Source organism: Phasianus colchicus, chromosome Z, assembly GCF_987193195.1.
Source record: "Phasianus colchicus chromosome Z, bPhaCol1.hap1.1, whole genome shotgun sequence".
Lineage (NCBI taxonomy): Eukaryota > Metazoa > Chordata > Aves > Galliformes > Phasianidae > Phasianus > Phasianus colchicus.
Genome location: NC_143476.1, coordinates 8,888,874 through 8,910,549, shown reverse-complemented (window position 1 = coordinate 8,910,549; position 21,676 = coordinate 8,888,874). Strand labels below are relative to the sequence as shown.

The 21,676-nt window shown below is 50.0% G+C and overlaps 2 protein-coding genes across 2 annotated transcripts in view; both read right to left on the bottom strand.

Moving 5' to 3' along the window:
• Positions 1 to 18,415, bottom strand: part of LOC149912418 (uncharacterized) — a 32,225-nt gene extending 13,810 nt beyond the window's left edge. Inside the window, exons 1-2 of the mRNA XM_090131063.1 lie at positions 18,297 to 18,415; positions 18,038 to 18,115 (exon numbers count right to left, since the gene is read on the bottom strand). Of these exons, the coding sequence (XP_089987189.1) occupies positions 18,038 to 18,088 (51 nt within the window). The 5' untranslated portion in view covers positions 18,089 to 18,115; positions 18,297 to 18,415. The remainder of the gene's footprint in view (positions 1 to 18,037; positions 18,116 to 18,296) is intronic.
• On the bottom strand, positions 12,869 to 16,815 carry LOC149912419 (rho GTPase-activating protein 33-like). The gene is made up of 4 exons (XM_090130802.1): positions 16,809 to 16,815; positions 16,641 to 16,743; positions 16,413 to 16,545; positions 12,869 to 12,925 (listed from the first exon to the last, which is right to left on the bottom strand). The coding sequence occupies exons 1-4, from the start codon at positions 16,813 to 16,815 to the stop codon at positions 12,869 to 12,871; spliced, it is 300 nt and encodes a 99-aa protein (XP_089986928.1).
• Positions 18,416 to 21,676: the final 3,261 nt, after the last annotated feature.

Below are 21,676 nucleotides of genomic sequence, written 5' to 3'. Positions count from 1 at the left end.
ACAGGAGCTCTTGACTTGACAGCTAGAGGGATGCAATAGAAAGAGCTGCAACCTCTGCCAGACATGGCAAAGGTGAGTGGGATGTTGTTTCAGTTGCTGCTGATGTCAGGAATGACTGTAAGGATGGAAAGGCTGGTGTTTGCCATGGGCAGGGAAACACATCTGGTTTTCATTTTCTCTTTCTCTTTGAGTGCCAGATAAAGAGCAGAGTGTGCCCTCACCTTGGACCCATCCTGCCCTCTGCTGCTGAGATGGTGAAATGTCCCAGCTTCTAGAAGGACATCAGGATAAGGATATGTAATGAAAATAAGTCCAGGCTGGCTGTCATTGTGGGCATCAGCTGCTGGCATCTGGACTTCTGCTGCCATGAGCATGGCACAGCAGGTAAAAGATTGCGTTTCCTTGTGTGACACAGGAGCTCTTGACTTGAAAGCTAGAGGGATGCAATAGAAAGAGCTGCAACCTCTACCAGACGTGGCAAAGGTGAGTGGGATGTTGTTTCAATTAGTGCTGATGTCAGGAAGGACTGTAAGGATGGAAAGTCTGGTGTTTGCCATGGGCAGGGAAACACATCTGGTTTTCATTTTCTCTTTCTCTTTGAGTGCCTGATAAAGAGGACATTGTGCCCTCCCCTTGGACCCCTCCTGCCCTCTTCTGCTGAGATGGAAAAATGTTCCAGCTTCTAGAAGGACATCAGAACAAAGATGTGTAATGAAAATAAGTCCAGGCTGGCTGTCCTTGTGGGCATCAGCTGCTGGCATCTGCATTGCTGCTGCCATGAGCATGGCACAGCAGGTAAAAGATTGCTTTTCCTTGTGTGACACAGGAGCTCTTGACTTGACAGCTAGAGGGATGCAATAGAAAGAGCTGCAACCTCTGCCAGACATGGCAAAGCTGAGTGGGATGTTGTTTCAGTTGCTGCTGATGTCAGGAAGACTGTAAGGATGGAAAGTCTGGTGTTTGCCATAGCCAGGGAAACACATCTGGTTTTCATTTTCTCTTTGAGTGCCAGAAAAAGAGCAGAGTGTGCCCTCACTTTGGACCCATCCTGCCCTCCTCTGCTGCTATTGAGAAATGTTAGAGCTTCTAGAAGGACATCAGGACAAAGATATGTAATGAAAATAAGTCCAGGCTGGATGTCCTTGTGGGCATCAGCTGCTGGTATCTGGACTTCTGCTGCCATGAGCATGGCACAGCAGGTAAAAGATTGCTTTTCCTTGTGTGACACAGGAGCTCTTCACTTGAAAGCTAGAGGGATGCAATAGAAAGAGCTGCAACCTCTGCCAGACATGGCAAAGGTGAGTGGGATGTTGTTTCAGTTGCTGATGATGTCAGGAAGGACTGTAAGGATGGAAAGGCTGGTGTTTGCCATGGGCTGGGAAACACATCTGGTTTTCATTTTCCCATTCTCTTTGAGTGCCAGATAAACAGGGGAGAGTGTGCCCTCACCTTGGAACTCTCCTGCCCTCTGCTGCTCAGAGGGAGAAATTTCCCAGTTTCTAGAAGGACATCAGGACAAAGATATGTAATGAAAATAAGTCCAGGCTGGCTGTCCTTGTGGGCATCAGCTGCTGGCATCTGCATTGCTGCTGCCATGAGGATAGCACAGCAGGTAAAAGATTGCTTTTCCTTGTTTGACACAGGTGCTCTTGACTTGAAAGCTAGAGGGATGCAATAGAAAGAGCTGCAACCTCTGCCAGACATGGCAAAGGTGAGTGGGATGTTGTTTCCATTGCTGATGATTGCAGGAAGGACTGTAAGGATGGAAAGTCTGGTGTTTGCCATGGGCAGGGAAACACATCAGGTTTTCATTTTCTCTTTCTCTTTGAGTGCCAGTTAAAGAGCAGAGTGTGCCCTCACCTTGGACCCATCCTGCCCTTTTCTGCTGAGATGGAAAAATGTTCCAGCTTCTAGAAAGACATCAGGACAAAGATATGTAATGAAAATAAGTCCAGGCTGGCTGTCCTTGTGGGCATCAGCTGCTGGCATCTGCATTGCTGCTGCCATGAGCATGGCACAGCAGGTAAAAGATTGCTTTTCCTTGTGTGACACAGGAGCTCTTGACTTGAAAGCTAGAGGGATGCAATAGAAAGAGCTGCAACCTCTGCCAGACATGGCAAAGGTGAGTGGGATGTTGTTTCAATTAGTGCTGATGTCAGGAAGGACTGGAAGGATGGATAGGCCGGTGTTTGCCATGGGCAGGAAAACACATCTGGTTTTCATTTTCTCTTTCTCTTTGAGTGCCAGATAAAGAGCAGAGTGTGCCCTCACCTTGGACCCATCCTGCCCTCTGCTGCTCAGAGGGAGAAATGTTCCAGCTTCTAGAAGGACATCAGGACAAAGATATGTAATGAAAATAAGTCCAGGCTGGCTGTCCTTGTGGGCATCAGCTGCTGGCATCTGCATTGCTGCTGCCAGGAGCATGGCACAGCAGGTAAAAGATTGCTTTTCCTTGTGTGACACAGGAGCTCTTGACTTGAAAGCTAGAGGGATGCAATAGAAAGAGCTGCAACCTCTGCCAGACATGGCAAAGGTGAGTGGGATGTTGTTTCAATTAGTGCTGATGTCAGGAAGGACTGGAAGGATGGATAGGCTGGTGTTTGCCATGGGCAGGAAAACACATCTGGTTTTCATTTTCTCTTTCTCTTTGTGTGCCAGATAAAGAGCAGAGTGTGCCCTCACCTTGGACCCATCCTGCCCTCTGCTGCTCAGAGGGAGAAATGTCCAAGCTTCTAGAACGAAATCAGGACAAAGATATGTAATGAAAATAAGTCCAGGCTGGCTGTCCTTGTGGGCATCAGTTGCTGGCATCTGCATTGCTGCTGCCATGAGCATGGCACAGCAGGTAAAGGATTGCTTTTCCTTGTGTGACACAGCAGCTCTTGACTTGACAGCTAGAGGGATGTAATAGAAAGAGCTGCAACATTGCCAGACATGGCAAAGGTGAGTGGGATGTTGTTTCAATTAGTGCTGATGTCAGGAAGAACTGTAAGGATGGAAAGGCTGGTGTTTGCCAGGGGCAGGGAAACACATCTGCTTTTCATCTTCTCTTTGTGTGCCAGAAAAAGAGGAGAGTGTGCCTGTAACTTGGACCCCTCCTGCCCTCTTCTGCTGAGATGGAGAAATGTTCCAGCTTGTAGAAGGACATCAGGACAAAGGTATGTAATGAAAATAAGTCCAGGCTGGCTGTCCTTCTGGGCATCAGCTGCTGGCATCTGCATTGCTGCTGCCATGAGCATGGCACAGCAGGTAAAAGATTGCTTTTCCTTGTGTGACACAGGAGCTCTTGACTTGACAGCTAGAGGGATGCAATAGAAAGAGCTGCAACCTCTGCCAGACATGGCAAAGGTGAGTTGGAAGTTGTTCCCATTGCTGCTGATATCAGGAGGACTGTAAGGATGGAAAGGCTGTTGTTTGCCATGGGCAGGGAAACACATCTGGTTTTCATCTTCTCTTTCTCTTTGTCTGCCAGAAAAAGAGGAGAGTGTGCCTGCAACTTGCACCCCTCCTGCCCTCTTCTGCTGAGATGGAGAAATTTCCCAGCTTCTAGAAGGACGTCAGGACAAAGATATGTACTGAAAATAAGTCCAGGCTGGCTGTCCTTGTGGGCATCAGCTGCTGGCATCTGCATAGTTGTTGCTATGGGAATGGCAGAACAGGTGGAATCTTGCATATGCTTGTGTGACACAAGCACTGGTGAATTCAAAGCCAGAGGGGTATAATAGAAAGAGCATCACCTCCATGCCAGATTAGGCAAAGGTGAGTGGGATGTTGTTTCAGTTGCTGCTGATGTCAGGAGGACTGTAAGGATGGAAAGGCTGGTGTTTACCCTGGGCAGGGAAACACATCTGGTTTTCATTTTCTCTTTCTCTTTGAGTGCCAGATAAACAGGGGAGAGTGTGCCCTCACCGTGGAACTCTCCTGCCCTCTGCTGCTCAGAGGGAGAAATGTTCCTGCTTCTAGTAGGACATCAGGACAAAGATATGTAATGAAAATAAGTCCAGGCTGGCTGTCCTTGTGGGCATCAGCTGCTGGCATCTGCATTGCTGCTGCCATGAGCATGGCACAGCAGGTAAAAGATTGCTTTTCCTTGTGTGACACAGGAGCTCTTGAGTTGACAGCTAGAGGGATGCAATAGACAGAGCTGAAAGCTCTGCCAGACATGGCAAAGGTGAGTGGGATGTTGTTTCAATTAGTGCTGATGTCAGGAGGACTGTAAGGATGGAAAGGCTGGTGTTTGCCATGGGCAGGGAAACACATCTGGTTTTCATCTTCTATTTCTCTTTTTGTGCCAGAAAAAGAGGAGAGTGTGCCCTAACCCTGGACCCCTCCTGCCCTCTTCTGCTGAGATGGAGAAATGTTCCTGCTTCTAGAAGGACATCAGGACAAAGATAGGTAATGAAAATAAGTCCAGGCTGGCTGTCCTTGTGGGCATCAGCTGCTGGCATCTGCACTGCTGCTGCCATGAGCATGGCACAGCAGGTAAAAGATTGCTTTTCCTTGTGTGACACAGGAGCTCTTGACTTGACAGCTAGAGGGATGCAATAGAAAGAGCTGCAACCTCTGCCAGACATGGCAAACCTGAGTGGGATGTTGTTTCAATTAGTGCTGATGTCAGGAGGACTGTAAGGATGGAAAGGCTGGTGTTTGCCATGGGCAGGGAAATACATCTGGTTTTCATCTTCTCTTTGTCTTTGTGTGCCAGAAAAAGTGCAGAGTGTTCCCTCACATTGGAACTCTCCTGCCCTCTTCTGCTGAGATGGAGAAATGTTCCAGCTTCTAGAAGGACATCAGGACAAAGATATGTAATGAAAATAAGTCCAGGCTGGCTGTCCCTGTGGGCATCAGCTGCTGGCATCTGCATTTCTGCTGCCATGAGCATGGCACAGCAGGTAAAAGATTGCTTTTCCTTGTGTGACACAGGAGCTCTTGACTTGAAAGCTAGAGGGATGCAATAGAAAGAGCTGCAACCTCTGGCAGACATGGCAAAGGTGAGTGGGATGTTGTTTCAATTAGTGCTGATGTCAGGAGGACTGTAAAAAGGGAAAGTCTAGTGTTTGCCCTTGGCAGGGAAACACATCTGGTTTTCATTTTGTTTTAATCTTTAAGTTCTAGATAAAAAGAGGACAGTGTGCCCTCACCTTGGAACTCTCTTGCCCTCTGCTGCTCCGAGGGAGAAATGTTCCAGCTTCTAGAAGGACATCAGGACAAAGATATGTAATGAAAAGACGTCCAGGCTGGCTGTCCTTGTGGGCATCAGCTGCTGGCATCTGCACTGCTGCTGCCATGAGCATGGCACAGCAGGTAAAAGATTGCTTTTCCTTGTGTGACACAGGAGCTCTTGACTTGACAGCTAGAGGGATGGAATAGAAAGAGCTGCAACCTCTGGCAGACATGGCAAGGGTGAGTGGGATGTTGTTTCAGTTGCTGCTGATGTCAGGAAGGACTGTAAGGATGGAAAGGCTGGTGTTTGCCATGGGCAGGGAAACACATCCGGTTTTCATCTTCTCTTTGTCTTTGTGTGCCAGAAAAAGTGGAGAGTGTGCACTAATCTTGGACCCATCCTGCCCTCTTCTGCTGAGATGGAGAAATGTTCCTGCTTCTAGAAGGACATCAGGACAAAGATATGTAATGAAAATAAGTCCAGGCTGGCTGTCCTTGTGGGCATCATCTGCTGGCATCTGCACTGCTGCTGCCATGAGCATGGCAAAGCAGGTAAAAGGTTGCTTTTCCTTGTGTGACACAGGAGCTCTTGACTTGAAAGCTAGATGGATGCAATAGAAAGAGCTGCAACCTCTGCCAGACATGGCAAAGGTGAGTGGGATGTTGTTTCAGTTAGTGCTGATGTCAGGAAGGACTGTAAGGATGGAAAGGCTGGTGTTTGCCATGGGCTGGGAAACACATCTTGTTTTCATTTTCTCTTTCTCTTTGAGTGCCAGATAAAGAGCACATTGTGCCCTCCCCTTGGACCCCTCCTGCCCTCTTCTGCTGAGATGGAGAAATGTTCCAGCTTCTAGAAGGACATCAGAACAAAGATGTGTAATGAAAATAAGTCCAGGCTGGCTGTCCTTGTGGGCATCAGCTGCTGGCATCTGCATTGCTGCTGCCATGCCATGGCAAAGCAGGTAAAAGATTGCTTTTCCTTGTGTGACACATGAGCTCTTGTCTTGAAAGCTAGAGGGATGCAGTAGAAAGAGCTGCAACCTCTGCCAGACGTGGCAAAGATGAGTGGGATGTTGTTTCAATTATTCCTGAAGTCAGGAAGATTTTAAGGATGGAAAGTCTGGTGTTTGCCATGGGCTGGGAAACACATCTGGTTTTCATTTTCTCTTTCTCTTTGAGTGCCAGATAAAGAGCAGAGTGTGCCCTCACCTTGGACCCATCCAGGTCTCTGCTGCTCAGAAGGAGAAATGTCCAAGCTTCTAAAAGGACATCAGGACAAAGATATGTAATGAAAATAAGTCCAGGCTGGCTGTCATTGTGGGCATCAGCTGCTGGCATCTGGATTGCTGCTGCCATGAGCATGGCAAAGCAGGTAAAAGATTGCGTTTCCTTGTGTGACACAGGAGCTCTTGACTTGAAAGCTAGAGGGATGCAATAGAAAGAGCTGCAACCTCTGCCAGACATGGCAAAGGTGAGTGGGATGTTGTTTCAATTAGTGCTGATGTCATGAAGGACTGTAAGGATGGAAAGTCTGGTGTTTGCCATGGGCAGGGAAACACATCTGGTTTTCATTTTCTCTTTCTCTTTGAGTGCCAGATAAAGAGGACATTGTGCCCTCCCCTTGGACCCCTCCTGCCCTCTTCTGCTGAGATGGAAAAATGTTCCAGCTTCTAGAAGGACATCAGAACAAAGATGTGTAATGAAAATAAGTCCAGGCTGGCTGTCCTTGTGGGCATCAGCTGCTGGCATCTGCATTGCTGCTGCCATGAGCATGGCACAGCAGGTAAAAGATTGCTTTTCCTTGTGTGACACAGGAGCTCTTGACAGCTAGAGGGATGCAATAGGAAGAGCTGCAACCTCTGCCAGACATGGCAAAGGTGAGTGGGATGTTGTTTCAGTTGCTGCTGATGTCAGGAATGACTGTAAGGATGGAAAGGCTGGTGTTTGCCATGGGCAGGGAAACACAGCTGGTTTTCATTTTCTCTTTCTCTTTGAGTGCCAGATAAAGAGCAGAGTGTGCCCTCACCTTGGACCCATCCTGCCCTCTGCTGCTGAGATGGTGAAATGTCCCAGCTTCTAGAAGGACATCAGGATAAGGATATGTAATGAAAATAAGTCCAGGCTGGCTGTCATTGTGGGCATCAGCTGCTGGCATCTGGACTTCTGCTGCCATGAGCATGGCACAGCAGGTAAAAGATTGCGTTTCCTTGTGTGACACAGGAGCTCTTGACTTGAAAGCTAGAGGGATGCAATAGAAAGAGCTGCAACCTCTGCCAGACGTGGCAAAGGTGAGTGGGATGTTGTTTCAATTAGTGCTGATGTCAGGAAGACTGTAAGGATGGAAAGGCTGGTGTTTGCCATGGGCAGGGAAAGACATCTGGTTTTCATTTTATCTTTGTGTACCAGAAAAAGAGCAGAGTGTGCCCTCACCTTGGAACTCTCGTGCCCTCTTCTGCTGAGATGGAGAAATGTTCCAGCTTCTAGAAGGAAATCAGGACAAAGATATGTAATGAAAATAAGTCCAGGCTGGCTGTCCTTGTGGGCATCAGCTGCTGGCATCTGCATTGCTGCTGCCATGAGGATAGCACAGCAGGTAAAAGATTGCTTTTCCTTGTTTGACACAGGTGCTCTTGACTTGAAAGCTAGAGGGATGCAATAGAAAGAGCTGCAACCTCTGCCAGACATGGCAAAGGTGAGTGGGATGTTGTTTCCATTGCTGATGATTGCAGGAAGGACTGTAAGGATGGAAAGTCTGGTGTTTGCCATGGGCAGGGAAACACATCAGGTTTTCATTTTCTCTTTCTCTTTGAGTGCCAGTTAAAGAGCAGAGTGTGCCCTCACCTTGGACCCATCCTGCCCTTTTCTGCTGAGATGGAAAAATGTTCCAGCTTCTAGAAAGACATCAGGACAAAGATATGTAATGAAAATAAGTCCAGGCTGGCTGTCCTTGTGGGCATCAGCTGCTGGCATCTGCATTGCTGCTGCCATGAGCATGGCACAGCAGGTAAAAGATTGCTTTTCCTTGTGTGACACAGGAGCTCTTGACTTGAAAGCTAGAGGGATGCAATAGAAAGAGCTGCAACCTCTGCCAGACATGGCAAAGGTGAGTGGGATGTTGTTTCAATTAGTGCTGATGTCAGGAAGGACTGGAAGGATGGATAGGCCGGTGTTTGCCATGGGCAGGGAAACACATCTGGTTTTCATTTTCTCTTTCTCTTTGAGTGCCAGATAAAGAGCAGAGTGTGCCCTCACCTTGGACCCATCCTGCCCTCTGCTGCTCAGAGGGAGAAATGTCCAAGCTTCTAGAAGGAAATCAGGACAAAGATATGTAATGAAAATAAGTCCAGGCTGGCTGTCCTTGTGGGCATCAGTTGCTGGCATCTGCACTGCTGCTGCCATGAGCATGGCAAAGCAGGTAAAAGATTGCTTTTCCTTGTGTGACACAGGAGCTCTAGACTTGAAACTAGAGGGATGCAATAGAAAGAGCTGCAACCTCTGCCAGACATGGCAAAGGTGAGTTGGATGTTGTTTCCATTGCTGCTGATGTCAGGAAAAAGTGTAAGGAGGGAAAGTCTAGTGTTTGCCATGGGCAGGAAAACACATCTGGTTTTCATTTTGTTTTAATCTTTAATTCTAGATAAAAAGAGGAGTGTGTGCCCTCACCTTGGACCCTTCCTGCCCTCTTCTGCTGAGATGGAAAAATGTTCCAGGTTGTAAAACGACATCAGCCCCAAGATATGTAATGAAAATAAGTCCAGGCTGGCTGTCCTTGTGGGCATCAGCTGCTGGCATCTGCATTGGTGTTACCAGGAGCATGGCACAGCAGGTAAAAGATTGCTTTTCCTTGTGTGACACAGGAGCTCTTGACTTGACAGCTAGAGGGATGCAATTGAAAGAGCTGCAACCTCTGCCAGACATGGCAAAGGTAAGTGGGATGTTGTTTCAGTTGCTGCTGATGTCAGGAAGGACTGTAAGGATGGAAAGGCTGGTGTTTGCCATGGGCAGGGAAACACATCTGGTTTTCATCTTCTCTTTGTGTGCCAGAAAAAGACGAGAGTGTGCCTGCAACTTGGAAACCTCCTGCCCTCTTCTGCTGAGATGGAGAAATGTTCCAGCTTCTAGAAGGACATCAGGACAAAGACATATAATGAAAATAAGTCCAGGCTGGCTGTCCTTGTGGGCATCAGCTGCTGGCATCTGCATTGGTGTTACCATGAGCATGGCACAGCAGGTAAAAGATTGCTTTTCCTTGTGGGACAGCTGTTAAGCCTTTCTGATTCACCCTTTTCATCCACTGCATCCGTTTTTTTCCACACTGCTGTTTCTATCTGCAATGTGCATATGTGCAGTGCTGCAGAGGTTGGTGCCCCTGCCTGTGGCAGGGGGTTGGAGATTCCTGATCCTTGAGGTCCCTTCCAACCCGGGCCCTTCTGTGTGTGTGTGTGTGACTGGCTAAACACCAATTGTTGCTAGCTCAGCAGGCATACTGCTAATTATTGAACGCCTGACAGCTGCTTATCAACACCTGGCCACTATTTCTGGACACCTGCTCATCCCTGAATAGAGAGAAGTTTGGAAGGAGGACAGAGGGGAGTCTCTTGATGCCTGCCTGTTGCATCCCAACCTGCCCACAGAGTGAGTCAGTTCGGCCTTGTGTGGAGGCCCTGGCTTCTTTGGAGTCTGTTTTTCTTTTGCTGAGCTTCTCCTATCCAAACAGAATGGCCTTACAACATGCTTTCTGGTCCTTAATACTAAACCCATGCAATTTGTAACTATTACAGTTCTGTAAGTGAGAATTGATCACATGATTGAACAACTGTATTTCTAAAATATGTTATGAAATAACTTCTTTTTACTAATACTAATAAAGTCTTTCTACTTTTTCAAACTGTTTCTAAGGGCAAATTACTAAAGACATTGTGCTGTACTGCTTCAGAGCAATCCCACATTTGATAGCCAGTGCAGAAACAACATTCCATCCTACAGCATTAGCTAGTTCAGAGGTACCAGACGTGTATCTGGATGTGGCTGTTGTGCATAACTGGGGCTGAGGGATCAGAAGTGACAGCTCCACTCTTGGAGACCACAGAACTAAAATGGAAAGATAAAATAGTTGCAGGGCAATTGTTCTGTGTGCCTGAAGCAGGGACCGATTTATGGGGGAGAGATTTAACAGTTAAATGAGGATTACAGCTGCAAGTCTGTGAAACAGATATCAGGGGTCAATGAATGTGTTAACAGCTGTGATGAAGAAGAAATGAATCCAAAGCTGTGGGCAGGGGAAGGAAATCGGGGTGGACTCACAATTTTCCCTTACAAATAACTGCCCAAGGAGGGAGTGGAGCTGTGAAACAGCAACAATATCCCATAGCCTTAGAAGGGAGAGTGGGTCTAAAAGCTGTAACACAGACAGTGCTTAAGGATGGTCTTCTGGAACCTTGTCTGTGGCCTTATAACACCCCAATCCTGTCGGCACGGAAGGCAGACGGCACGTATCGGCTGGTGCAAGATGTAAGGAAATGACTGAACCCGTTCTCAAAAGACAGCCTGTGGTTCCTAACCCCTATACCCTAATGAGTCAGATCCCACACGGACAGCAGTGGTTTGGTGTGAGAGACCTCAAAGATGCTTTCCGGACAGCCTCTGGACTCAGAGAGAAATGGCTGCGTTTGTATGAGGACACATTGTAATCCTATCGTGATTTGTGATGATACTGTAGATACTGGAACTCCTGCTAATCCTTGTCTTTGCAGCATTTGAAGCAAGCAACTGGTGCTGCTGTCATGCAGAAAGCTCCCTTCCAACCACTCAGCAAGAATTTGGATGAGACAGCTTCCTGCTGGGGAGCCCTCTGACATCACTGCTGCCTCCTCCAGAACCATACCTGCAGATGCTTCAGAGCTCTTCAGCATGGACTTCCTTCCTCCCATCAGCAGCTGCTCCTGCACTGACCTTCATTCACACTGGGATACCATCTGCTTCCAGCAGGAGCTGACCTGCGAGACAGAGAAAGGAAACGTGGGATGAGCACCAATGCAGAAGCACAAGGCTGTGTCACCACCACGTCTTGCAGCCTTGGGAAGTCAGCTGCAACTGCAGCCTTGGTCAGAATAATTTTGCTTTGGGGAACAGATGGACTCGGAATGGAAGGACACGAGAAAAATGACATCTGTTTGAGCTCAGCAGACTTGAGAGGTGGGCCTGGGTGAACCTCATGAGGTTCAGCACAGCCAAATGCAAGGTTTGGCATTTGGGCCGGAGGAATCCCAGGCATTCTTTTGTCATCGTGGAGGTTTCCAATAGACCCCAACAATGAGACATCAGGTCGCCGTGTGGGCTCCTGGGTGACACTGCCATTTCCCAGCCATTGCAGCCTAGGGGCAAATAAAGTAAAATACTTCAGAAAGATCTCACACTGATTGCATATTTTACTGTTCTTTTACACAAAACAGAAGGGGAGGGCAGCAGATGCATGCAGCTGCATCAACACCCAGGCTGCTAAAGGAATGGAAAGACAGAAACATCAAATATCAATGCCTTATTCTAATGCAAGGAGGGAAGCTTCTATCAATGTTACTTTTTATCACTTAAAATAAGCAGTTGGCACTCTTAAAGGAAAATCCTAGGCCCCAGGTTCTGACAGTGTGGCAATCTGGACTCAGCTGTGACTGATCCAAACAGTCTGTTCCAGATTTTAACATCCCTTCTATGCATTCACAAGTTTTCTCTCTTGACTTCCCCTTACAGCCGTTAGATGCCAGCAAAACATCCCACAAACACTCCTTAACTCTGTGCACACAGGCACCCATCCAACCAGAGCCATCAGTCATTCCCAGCCATGCGCTCTTCCTCCAATCATGGTCAGCATCACACGGCCGTCACGCAGCTCACTTGACTCAGTTTTTCTCTTCTTTCTGGAGGTGTCCTTGCTTCTCAGCCTTCCCTTCTCGTGATGTTTATCTCGCTCTGCAGCTCCTGCTCTGAATAGGCTTTCTTGGATTCCCGCATGACAGGCACAAAATGCAGCCACAGCCCCTGCCACCAAGGTCAGCTCTTCAGCACACATTACCTGAGGAGCACTTGGCAACTCCTGCAACCTGAGCAGTGCCAGGAAGACTGTTTCACTTCTGCTTCTCCTGGCTCAGAAATTCATTTTCCTACCTAGAAAATGGAAAAAGAAAGGAAAGAAAAAAAATCCTGACATAAAGCAGACACAATTGATACTATGGAATTCTGGAAAACAAGGGATTTGCCCTCTATGATGAGAAGTTGAGTGCAAAGAACTAAGAAGAGCCATGAGCAGGTTGTGAACTTGTGGGTAAAATTAGGAAGTGCAGCAGTGCAGGGCTTCTGGAGGTGAGGGTCTGCTACAGCCGCCTGGAAAGAGAGCCTGTTGGTGGGAGCTGCTTACTGCAGCCAGCAGAAGCATCGCACTCACTGACTCTCATCCTGATGGGGGATTCCAGTCAGTCTGGGAAATCAGCATGGCTGGCTGCAAGCAATCTGACAGACTCCTGGAGTGCAGTGAGAATCGCTCTGTGGTGCAGGCATTGGGCACAGCAAGCAGAAGGGAAGCATTGCTGGACATGGTGCACACCAGGGGTTACGACAGGAGGCGGTCAGGGCTGCAGTGACCATGCCCTCCTTGAGTTGGTGATCTCAAGGAATGCGGGCCTGGCAGGAAGCAAAGGCAGGAGCCTGAACTTCAGGAGAGCCAGCTGCAGGCTGTTCTAGGAATTCTTGGGCGAGATCCTCTGGACAACTGCTTGTAGGGGCAAAGGGATGGAAAAGAGCTGGTCACTTTCTCAGAAAAAACCTTCCTCAGGTTGCAGGCTGAGCTGCAGGAGAGGAAGGGGAGGAGGTGCCAGCACGGCTCTGCACGATGCTCTGCCACACTGGACAGCTTGATCATGGCTCAGCAGTGGGATCAGACGAGGAGAAGGGGCGAAGGAAATCAAGGATGGGAGGGAACCATCAGACACAGTCAATGTGTCTGTGAAGTCTTGCAAACCAGAGATTCCCAGGTTGTTTCTGCTTTTGCAGCATTTGTGTGCTGCAGGGTGAGCAAAAGGTTCTGCTGCTTGATTCTTCTGCAGGAGCCGCCTAAAAGGGAAATGGCCACTGAGCTGCAGACCAAGCAGTACTGCCTGACGTTGGCCAGGGGGAGCTTCTCCTGCCGCAGTGTGCTGATGACAGGTCTGGAGATGATCTGCAGGGCCAGTTCGTAGGTGGGAGCCAGGAAAGGACATGATGGGAGGAGGGAGGTGTTAAGCAACATCCAAGGCATCAAAATGCATCAGAAGGCCCTGAAAAGCATCACAAAGCCACAGCCAGGAAGCTTGGGAGTATCATGAGCAGCATCCAGGATGCGAGAGATTATTTGCTACCATGCCAAATGCTAGCAGAGCTCCCCCTGCAGACATCCCAAAGCCAGACAAAACAGGAACAAACCCGGAGCTGTGCTGCACGCACCCCACAGCCACAGCATTGCAAGCTGGGGTGCCTTGCTGTGTGCTGCATTCATCCCAGTCCGTGTGAATGAAGACTCTGGAGGCAGTCAAGGCGTTGATTGAGCACAAGTGTGCTTTTATTATTGTATAAAGGACAGGAGTATGTGAGAGGTCCATGGTGAAGATGGGACTCATCCTGTCCTGTCATGGAGAGAGTGGCTCAGAGCTCTCAGTGCTGCTGTCCGGTGCCTGGGACTGGAGGCCTGATTGAAAGTCCTCCTGCAAGAGGCTCTGCTCCTCCTCCCTGACACTGACCTGCTCCTGCATGGAGGTGCTGCTGTCGGGGCACTCACACTTTGCTTCAGATGGGCTGCACTGCAGAGACTCTGGGTTAAAATCCACACTTGTGACTGTGGTGTCTGGGAGGCTCAGGTCAGCAACTTCAGCAGAGCCAGGTGTAATGAGAGCATGGACTTCGATGAGCTCCTTCTCTCCATTAATGTTGTTAGATGGAAGGCTGCTATTGGAACTGCAGCAATTTGTGCTTCCTATGAGCTCTCCACTGATGGAAGCACACAGAGCATCCTTGCTACTTGCCCTGGATCTTATGGCTTGGCAAGGGCTCGATTCACCTAGAAAGGATACACAGGGGTTAGTGTCAAACTTCCACAAGCTGAATTACGACAGTGGTTCTTGATCAGGGGTGAAGATTTAGGCACGGGATTGAACGCTAGAAAGAGATACATGTGCAGAGCAAGCTTGAATTGTATGTTCCTGAAAAGCAGGGATTTGGAAGCTGCATTTGCACCCTTACCTGCCAGGACTACCACTGCTGTTTCAGAGGGCTGCCTGGCATTGCGCTGCAGTTGGCGTTTGCTGCCAGAGGATGGCTTCCTGAGGCTGAAGCAGCAACACCAACTGCTAGCTGGTGATTCCTCATTCTTGCTGGGTGGATTTTGTCTGGAGAGAGAAAACAGCCAATGCTGTGAGTCGTGCGTGGTGCAGGGTGAGGGAAGAGCAGCACTGAGCTCTTGGCAGCAGTTGCTTGTTCCTAGCACTGCCTGGTTTCTGCAGGAAAACACAAAATCCCACCCAAACAATGATGCTAGCTGCTGGAAAAGAAAGTCCTCTTTACCTGTCAGATGGAAAGTCAACGACGGTGTGGAATTTGCCCTGCCCAGCTGCAGGGCTTTCTTCCACTTCAATGTCCCTGCTGCTCTCTGTTACCACAGAAGAGGTGCTGTGGCCTCGCCTCTGTGCCTGTGCCTCCTCCAGGCTGAGCAGCTTTGTGGCAGCAGAAGAGACCCCCACAGACTTGGGCCCTGGGAGAGAATTGTGCCCTGTCAGGGAAAACCACAGGTAAGAGCGAGGATCAGAAAGCAGCAGCACAGCCACCACAGTTCTGGGGGAGGTGCTGTATTTTTCTCAGGCTTGCTTATCCGAGCCACTGGAAGAAGAGGAGCTCAAAATAACCATGTGGGCAGAGGTGTGTTTATGGCAAAGGACACGGTCATCATTAAGAGATGTCACCCCTAGATAAAAGGGGCAGGGAACTGAGAAAGCTTCGCTGCCACACTTGCATCAAGCTTTTCCTGCGTGCAAACCATAATAATGACGGTTTCCTCCTTGTGAAGTTTGGGCTTGGACATTCTCAGCATCCAGCAACAGGATGCCATACCCTAATGGAAGCCCAGAGGTCTGCTGTCCCCTTGATGGTAAAAGAGTATCTCAAAGGTCCTGGAGAAGGCCTGCATTTGGTCAAGGTGTCAGGTCAAGATCAAGCTAATGGAGGAAGACACTCACCTGCTGCATCTGCGATGTCTGCTCTGGATTTGGAGCAGAAGAGGACGTCGGTGTGGTTGATGATGAATTCCACCACATCCGACTGCGTCTGCAGCTCCATGCAGGCAGCTCTTCCGCTGGCGCAGGCAGACTCGTTCTGCTGTGATCTGTAGAAAAGGCAGATTTTAGAAGTCATTTCTCCAAGACCGTTTCCCCGAGTCTGAATTGTTGCAGCCAAAAGCTGTCAGCTGAGGCTCTGGAGACTTCCGCAGTGGGCAATCAGTGATGGCACTGCAGAAATTCCCCTGGATGATCAAGGACACGTCAGTCCCATCTCAACAAGACTGCAGAAATTGTCACCTAGACATTGTGCCCGTGGGGTTGGAGAACAGCTCAGGCTCCTGCGCTTCTGTCAGCCACAGATTTTACAGAAGAAGAGCACATTTGATGGAGAAAAAGGGAGGACTGTTTTTTTTCCTGGAGAACAGATGAAGCGTTGTGTTGAAACAGAAGCAGAAGTTTACCTTAAGAGGTTTGGAGCCCACACAATGGCTAGGTTCTTGGCATGCATGTTTGTTATCATGGAGCTCCCAGCCAGACACGCCAAGTGTCTCATCAGGTACTCCAGTGTCCTGGAAAACAAGAGAGGCAAACGTTCAGCACCAACGAGCATGCTGTGCTGCAATTCAGAAAGACAAAGGCTGGAACCACATCGTTGCCCTCTGCAATGCAGCAGGGCGGAGCTCAGCAGGCTGAGGGCAGCACTGACCTGTAGTGAGGAGCGGGCAGCTGCTGGATGACGTCCTGCATTCTGAGCAGCCGCTCCTCCTCTGTAGCGGCACCAACAGCATCCTGGAGTAGTGCAGAAAGGGAGCGAGACACCAATCAGTCTAGTACAGCACTGCGAGTAAACCTCGTGGGGCTGACAGCAAAAGGGCCTCCGAGCTGGGGCACTGCTGCAGCCATCTGCCAAGAGGCCCAGGAAGAGGGAAATGAAAGACGTGGCCTTGTGCTTACCGAGAACTTGCCGTACAGCTGGTGGGTGAGCAGAGGGTTCGGGAGCTCCCTGAAGTACATCTTGCAGAGGGAGCTCACGCTGTGAATGTCACGGACGGTGAGCTCAGGAATCTGCTCCGACTCAAATTCCTGCCTGGAGAGAGGGACGCAAACCCGGTTGAGCGAGAGGAAGGCAAGCCCAAAGCCACACCAGATGCACTCAGGCTGTGTCAGTCGCAGCACTCTTACCGCAGTCTCTGGATGTTGGACGCGACGCCGGACAGGCGGTATATCCCCTGCACCACGCCGTGCTGCTCAATGAACTCAGCGCAGCTCTGGAGGACCTGGGGGACTGAAGAACACGTGCCAGCCGTCAGTGGAGCTCCTGATTCAATCGTGCTGCAGGCTGTGCTTCACATCCCATCCACTAAGCACAGCCAGGCTTGGCTGAAGCAAATACAGATGTGCTTGTCTCTTAGGAGCATCCGCCTCACTTGATCCTTCAGCCATCAACTCCCATTACACGTGTCTCCACGGCTATCAGCCTGCCCCCTGCTAGATATGAGCTCCCTTTCATCTTCTTTAGATGCCCAGCAGAGGAAGATCTCAGGAATGGGCAGCTCCTTACCATCACGACCGGAGTGGAGAAGATGCTCTCCCAGGTCACCGCCAAACACCCTTTCCTTCTCCACCTCCCGCTCGGTCGGTTTCTTTGGGCGGGCCTTCACCAAGGAACGAAGGAAGGTGAGGATCTTGCTGCGTTTCTTGGGCACTGCACAACAAAAGGAAGAAACCAGGTCATTTCAGGTCTGGCTCCGTTGGACGAGGCCGAGCACAGCACATTCTACAGGGCACGTCAGAACGGGAAGAACATTACCAACCAGTACATACAAAAAGGGATTTTCCCCATCTCTGGAGGAGCCCAAGGCCAGGCTGGATGGGGCCCTGGGCAGCCTGATCTAGTCTCACATTAAATGTGGGGGCTGGGAGACCATCCTGAGGCGGGAGGGTTGGAGCATGATGATCCCTGAGGTCCCTTCCATCCCAAGCCATTCTATGAAGATTCTATAGTTTTGCCAAGTCCAATCATAAACACAGGAGGATTGGGCCAAATCTCTGCCCCATGGTGTGCATGAAGAATCATCAACCCAGAGGACAATGTGGGATGCATAAAGGAGGTATTAAACATGGAACACACCCCAAAAAAGACTTCATTTTGCTTCCCCACACTATCAAATGTAACATCCGTACCTGGCTTTGGCACTGAGTTGATGAGTGCCTCAGGAATGTTCTTATTAATCAGTTCCACACACTCCCCTGGGAAAAATCCAACCTGTAACAAGAAGAGGGGCCAACTATTGCATGCAGCATTTCTCAGATCTGAACTGTTAAACCAAAAGCCACGTAACATTTCCCTCGGAACGTGCTTGCCTGACGTTCCATGAGACTATCCAGCAGAAAATGGCCATAGTTCAAAGCATAAAGGTAATAATTTTTCAACATTTGCAGCCAACGGCAAGGTCCCCTGACACCGACACAGGGAAATTGTTTACGTCCATTAGGCATCCTGTGCAGGCAGAGCAGCTCTAAGCTGAGACTCCTGCCTTTACTGAAGTTGCACTCTCCAGTCTGAAGCTTGTGCCTACCTGGAAGCCGAGCTTGCCTCTCCACCAGGGGGTCAGCTCCTTTGGAGGCATGTCGATGACACAGATGATGTCTCCCACCTGCAAGAGATTGCAACGTCAATCCCAGCTTCAGCACGGCTGGGAGGAAAGCACAGCTCAAATGACTGCATTCTTCTGCACTGCCAAACATCGCCGAGCATGAGAGCACTTGCACCAGTGCAGCTCTGAAGGCATTTGCCATTGTAAAATTGAGCAACAAGGAACGCCTTGAACTGCTTACCTCAAAGGAGAGTTCATCCGCTGCCTGGGCAACGTATCTCTTAACGACATGGGCAGCAGCAATAGCTGGAATGTTCACAGCTGACTCCCCATGGTCCAGCAGGGGCTTCCCCTTGTTCTCAGTCTGAAACAGAGAGCACAGGCCACGGTGAGGAGCTGGGAACCAACAAGGAGGACTTCAAGGTGAGGAGCACATCTGCAGAGAAAGCTGCAGGAAATGCACTCGGTCCTTATCATGGGCACTTCAGAAGGAACTGCAAGTCTAATAACGGCTGTTTCTCTCCCTGGTGTGCAGCAGGCACACGCCAGGCAATGCAAAGATGCATCTCTCCCCACCCAGACTAATCAGCAATGGCACTGACGCAGGCAGGTGGCCTTGTCCATTTTGCCCCCTCCTTTCCTGCGCTCTTTGTGCAGGAAGGCTGACTGTTTCAGATGCTAGGAGACCGTGAAGAGGGAAACCAAAGCTATGGCTGCAGTTACAAGGTGCAAACAGTGCCATTGCAAGCACCAAGCAGCTCTCTTGAGCAGTCCAACCAACAGCGAGGCCAAACAGAGCAGAGAATGATTGTTGTTTCTGCAGCCATTTCAAGGGAAAAGTCAGTAGAGGACAAACACAACAGCCGAGATGGCTCTGGTACTTTGATAAACTTGCCACGCTTGCACTACTGTCTTGCCACAGAGGAGCTCTCTTGGAAAGCAGGAGAGCACATCTGCGGCTCACTCTGCTGGCTGCAGTCAGGGAACAAAGACCAATCAGAGCTTCATACTCTACCTCTGTCCATGCCAGGTCAGGCCCACAGCTGATCTCGCTGCACGCCACAGCCATCAGCGTAGGTGTGACAAGCTGGAACGGAAAAGAAACACACTTTTATGTTCTCTGTTCACATCTCTGCTGTGCTCCCTACAGCTGTCGGGCACACTCACACAGCCCAAGCACGCCTGCTGGTGTCCCTGGTGATGCTGTGCAGCTCTGCACAAGCTGGGGCTGGGACTCTTTGCCTAAGGGATTGCTTTCCATAAAACCAGCTGGTCACAGCACCACAGACAGCATCCTTCTGAGGGCTGAGCTGCAGAGCACGTGGAGAAAACCCACACGTGACCAGCGTCCCATCAAAGCTGGATGAGGCTGTGTTACTAAACACGGGGCGTCACGGGCTGCTAAAGCATGTGGGGGGACAAACCATGGCAGGTACCTGGCAAGAGATCAGAATGAGGGAGAGAAATCTCACAAATCCGCAGCCGTTCCTTGTCACTTTGCTCTGATCTTCCACGAGCAAAAGCTGCAGCAGGGAAGCAGGCAGAGGGTGGAGAGAGGAGAGAGAAAGAGCAGTTCAGTTTGCTTCCACGGTTTAGCAAAGACTACGAGGGAAAATCCAAAATCTGCCCTCCCTCAACTTAAAAACTTAAGTTTTCAACTTAAAACCATTTCCCCTTGTCCTGCAGTTATCTACCCTTTCAAAGAGTTGATTCCCCTTCTCTTTTTAGGCTCCCTTTAGGTACTGCAGGCTGCCATGAGGTCACCCCACAGCCTCCATTTCTCCAGGCTGAACAAGCCCAGCTCCCTCAGCCTGTCTTTGCAGGGGAGGTGCTCCTGTCCCCTGATCATCTCTGTGGCTCGCCTCTGGACCCTCTCCAGCAGCTCCCTGTCTTTCTGGACACTGTACTGCAGCTGGGGCCTCACAAGAGCAGAGCAGGGGGGGACGATCACCTCCCTGTCCCTCATGGCCACCCCTCTGCTGATGGAGATAATGTGATCCTATGAGCTCCGCCAGCCAGCAGTTCTCAGCACTCACTGTCCCCCCGTCTCTCCCACACTGTCTCAGCTTACCTACAAGGTGCTGCACAGGACGGTGTGAAGACAAAGGGACGCAGTCGGTGCACAAGTGCAACAAGCGAGCTGCTCAGTCAGAGCTCCAGCGCTCCAATGAAGGGACGCAGCACGCACTGCTCCTCCCCTCATTCTAGCCCTTATGACATCACTGAGGGCCACCAGGCTGCTCCACCACGACGGACAGGGTGGGGAGGCAAGACCAGTCACAAGGGCAGAAGATTCCAACAGCCCAGCCCAACGTTCTGGAATCAGGGGCTGCTTGGAATTCTACCCCAGCCAAATCCTGGAGAAGCTGGCACGGGGTCGTCATGACCAAAGCACAGGACCTGGCGCTTGCTCTTGTTGAGCCTCGCACAACTGGCCTCAGTGCATCCCTCTGGAGGGCCTTCCTGCCCTCAGCCAGATGGACGCTTCCTCCCAGCAGCGTACCTTGCAGTGCTGGGCCCATGTCAAGTCCACACTAGAGTGGGTTTTGTTACATTCAAGGGCATGTTGCAGCACCCATCTATTTCACCTGGAAGGAAATAAAGCAGGAGATGGGAGAAACACAGAACTACTGCCAGACTGCTTTATCCCTTTCTCAGCCCAACTTCCCTTGCCTCATCCCCTACCCCAACTCCTGGATGATGCCCACGGGCTGACAGTTGGATCTCAAGTCCATAGGACTCCTTTCACAGGGCTCCATCAAAAAGGCTGTCACACTTGTTCCGTACACTCACACTGACCCAGCAGTGGTATCACAGTCACTTAACACACACACAACAACCAAACCCCGAGCATGCACATCCCTTCCTGCGTGACTGCAACCCACAGCTCCCCTTCACACCTCCGTGGATCTCTGGTGTTTTACACGGATGCAGCCTCGCTGCAGCTCCGTGGCTGTCACACAAGGCCTGCAGGACCTCTTTCTCTGCAAACCCCGTCTGCAGGCATTGGTTCACGAGGTTCACCTCCTGCCCTCCTGAGCAAAAACAAGCACTAAGAACAAGAGCAAAGCACGCTGGACTCGACCTGGCTGGATCCCCAACCCTCAGTCCTGTCAGTCGTACCCTGGTGTGGAGACTCATCCCCAAAGCCTGGCTGGACATCAGCACAGGCATCATTCTTCAAACGCCCCATCCAAGCAGCAAGGGATCAAAGCGTTGGCACAGCTGAAACAGAAATGCTGTGTGAGTTTCCTGTTAGCACTGAGCAGGAACAAATCTACCGCTGAGCAGCAGGATGTGAGACAAGCAGCAGAAGACACCCAACCTGCAGAACCAGCTCGTTTGGGGTCGGTCCAGATGTTTGTCTGCTCCCTTCCCTGGCCCAGGCCAAGCTTGTGAGCTGCTCCTCCTTGGTGCAGGGGGAAATGGTGCAGATGCCATGTGGTGGCTATGCACAGCATGCCTTTTACTTGCTTTTCCTCTCTCCATCTTCCATTAGCAAACAGCATCTCCAGCCTCCAGAGATCACTGAGTCCAACCCCTGCACAACAGTGAAAAAAAAGATATGATAAGGGGTACTTAAAGCACAGCATCTGTAATCAGATCAGACTCCTGCACTGT

Excerpts from the sequence above, each read along its gene's own strand:
- LOC149912419 (XM_090130802.1), bottom strand. Across the intron at positions 16,546-16,640 it reads TCCAACATCCAGAGACTGCG|GCAGGAATTTGAGTCGGAGC; the intron begins GTAAGAGTGCTG and ends CCCTCTCTCCAG. Across the intron at positions 12,926-16,412 it reads AGCTGTACGGCAAGTTCTCG|TTGTCCAGAGGATCTCGCCC; the intron begins GTAAGCACAAGG and ends CCCTACAAGCAG.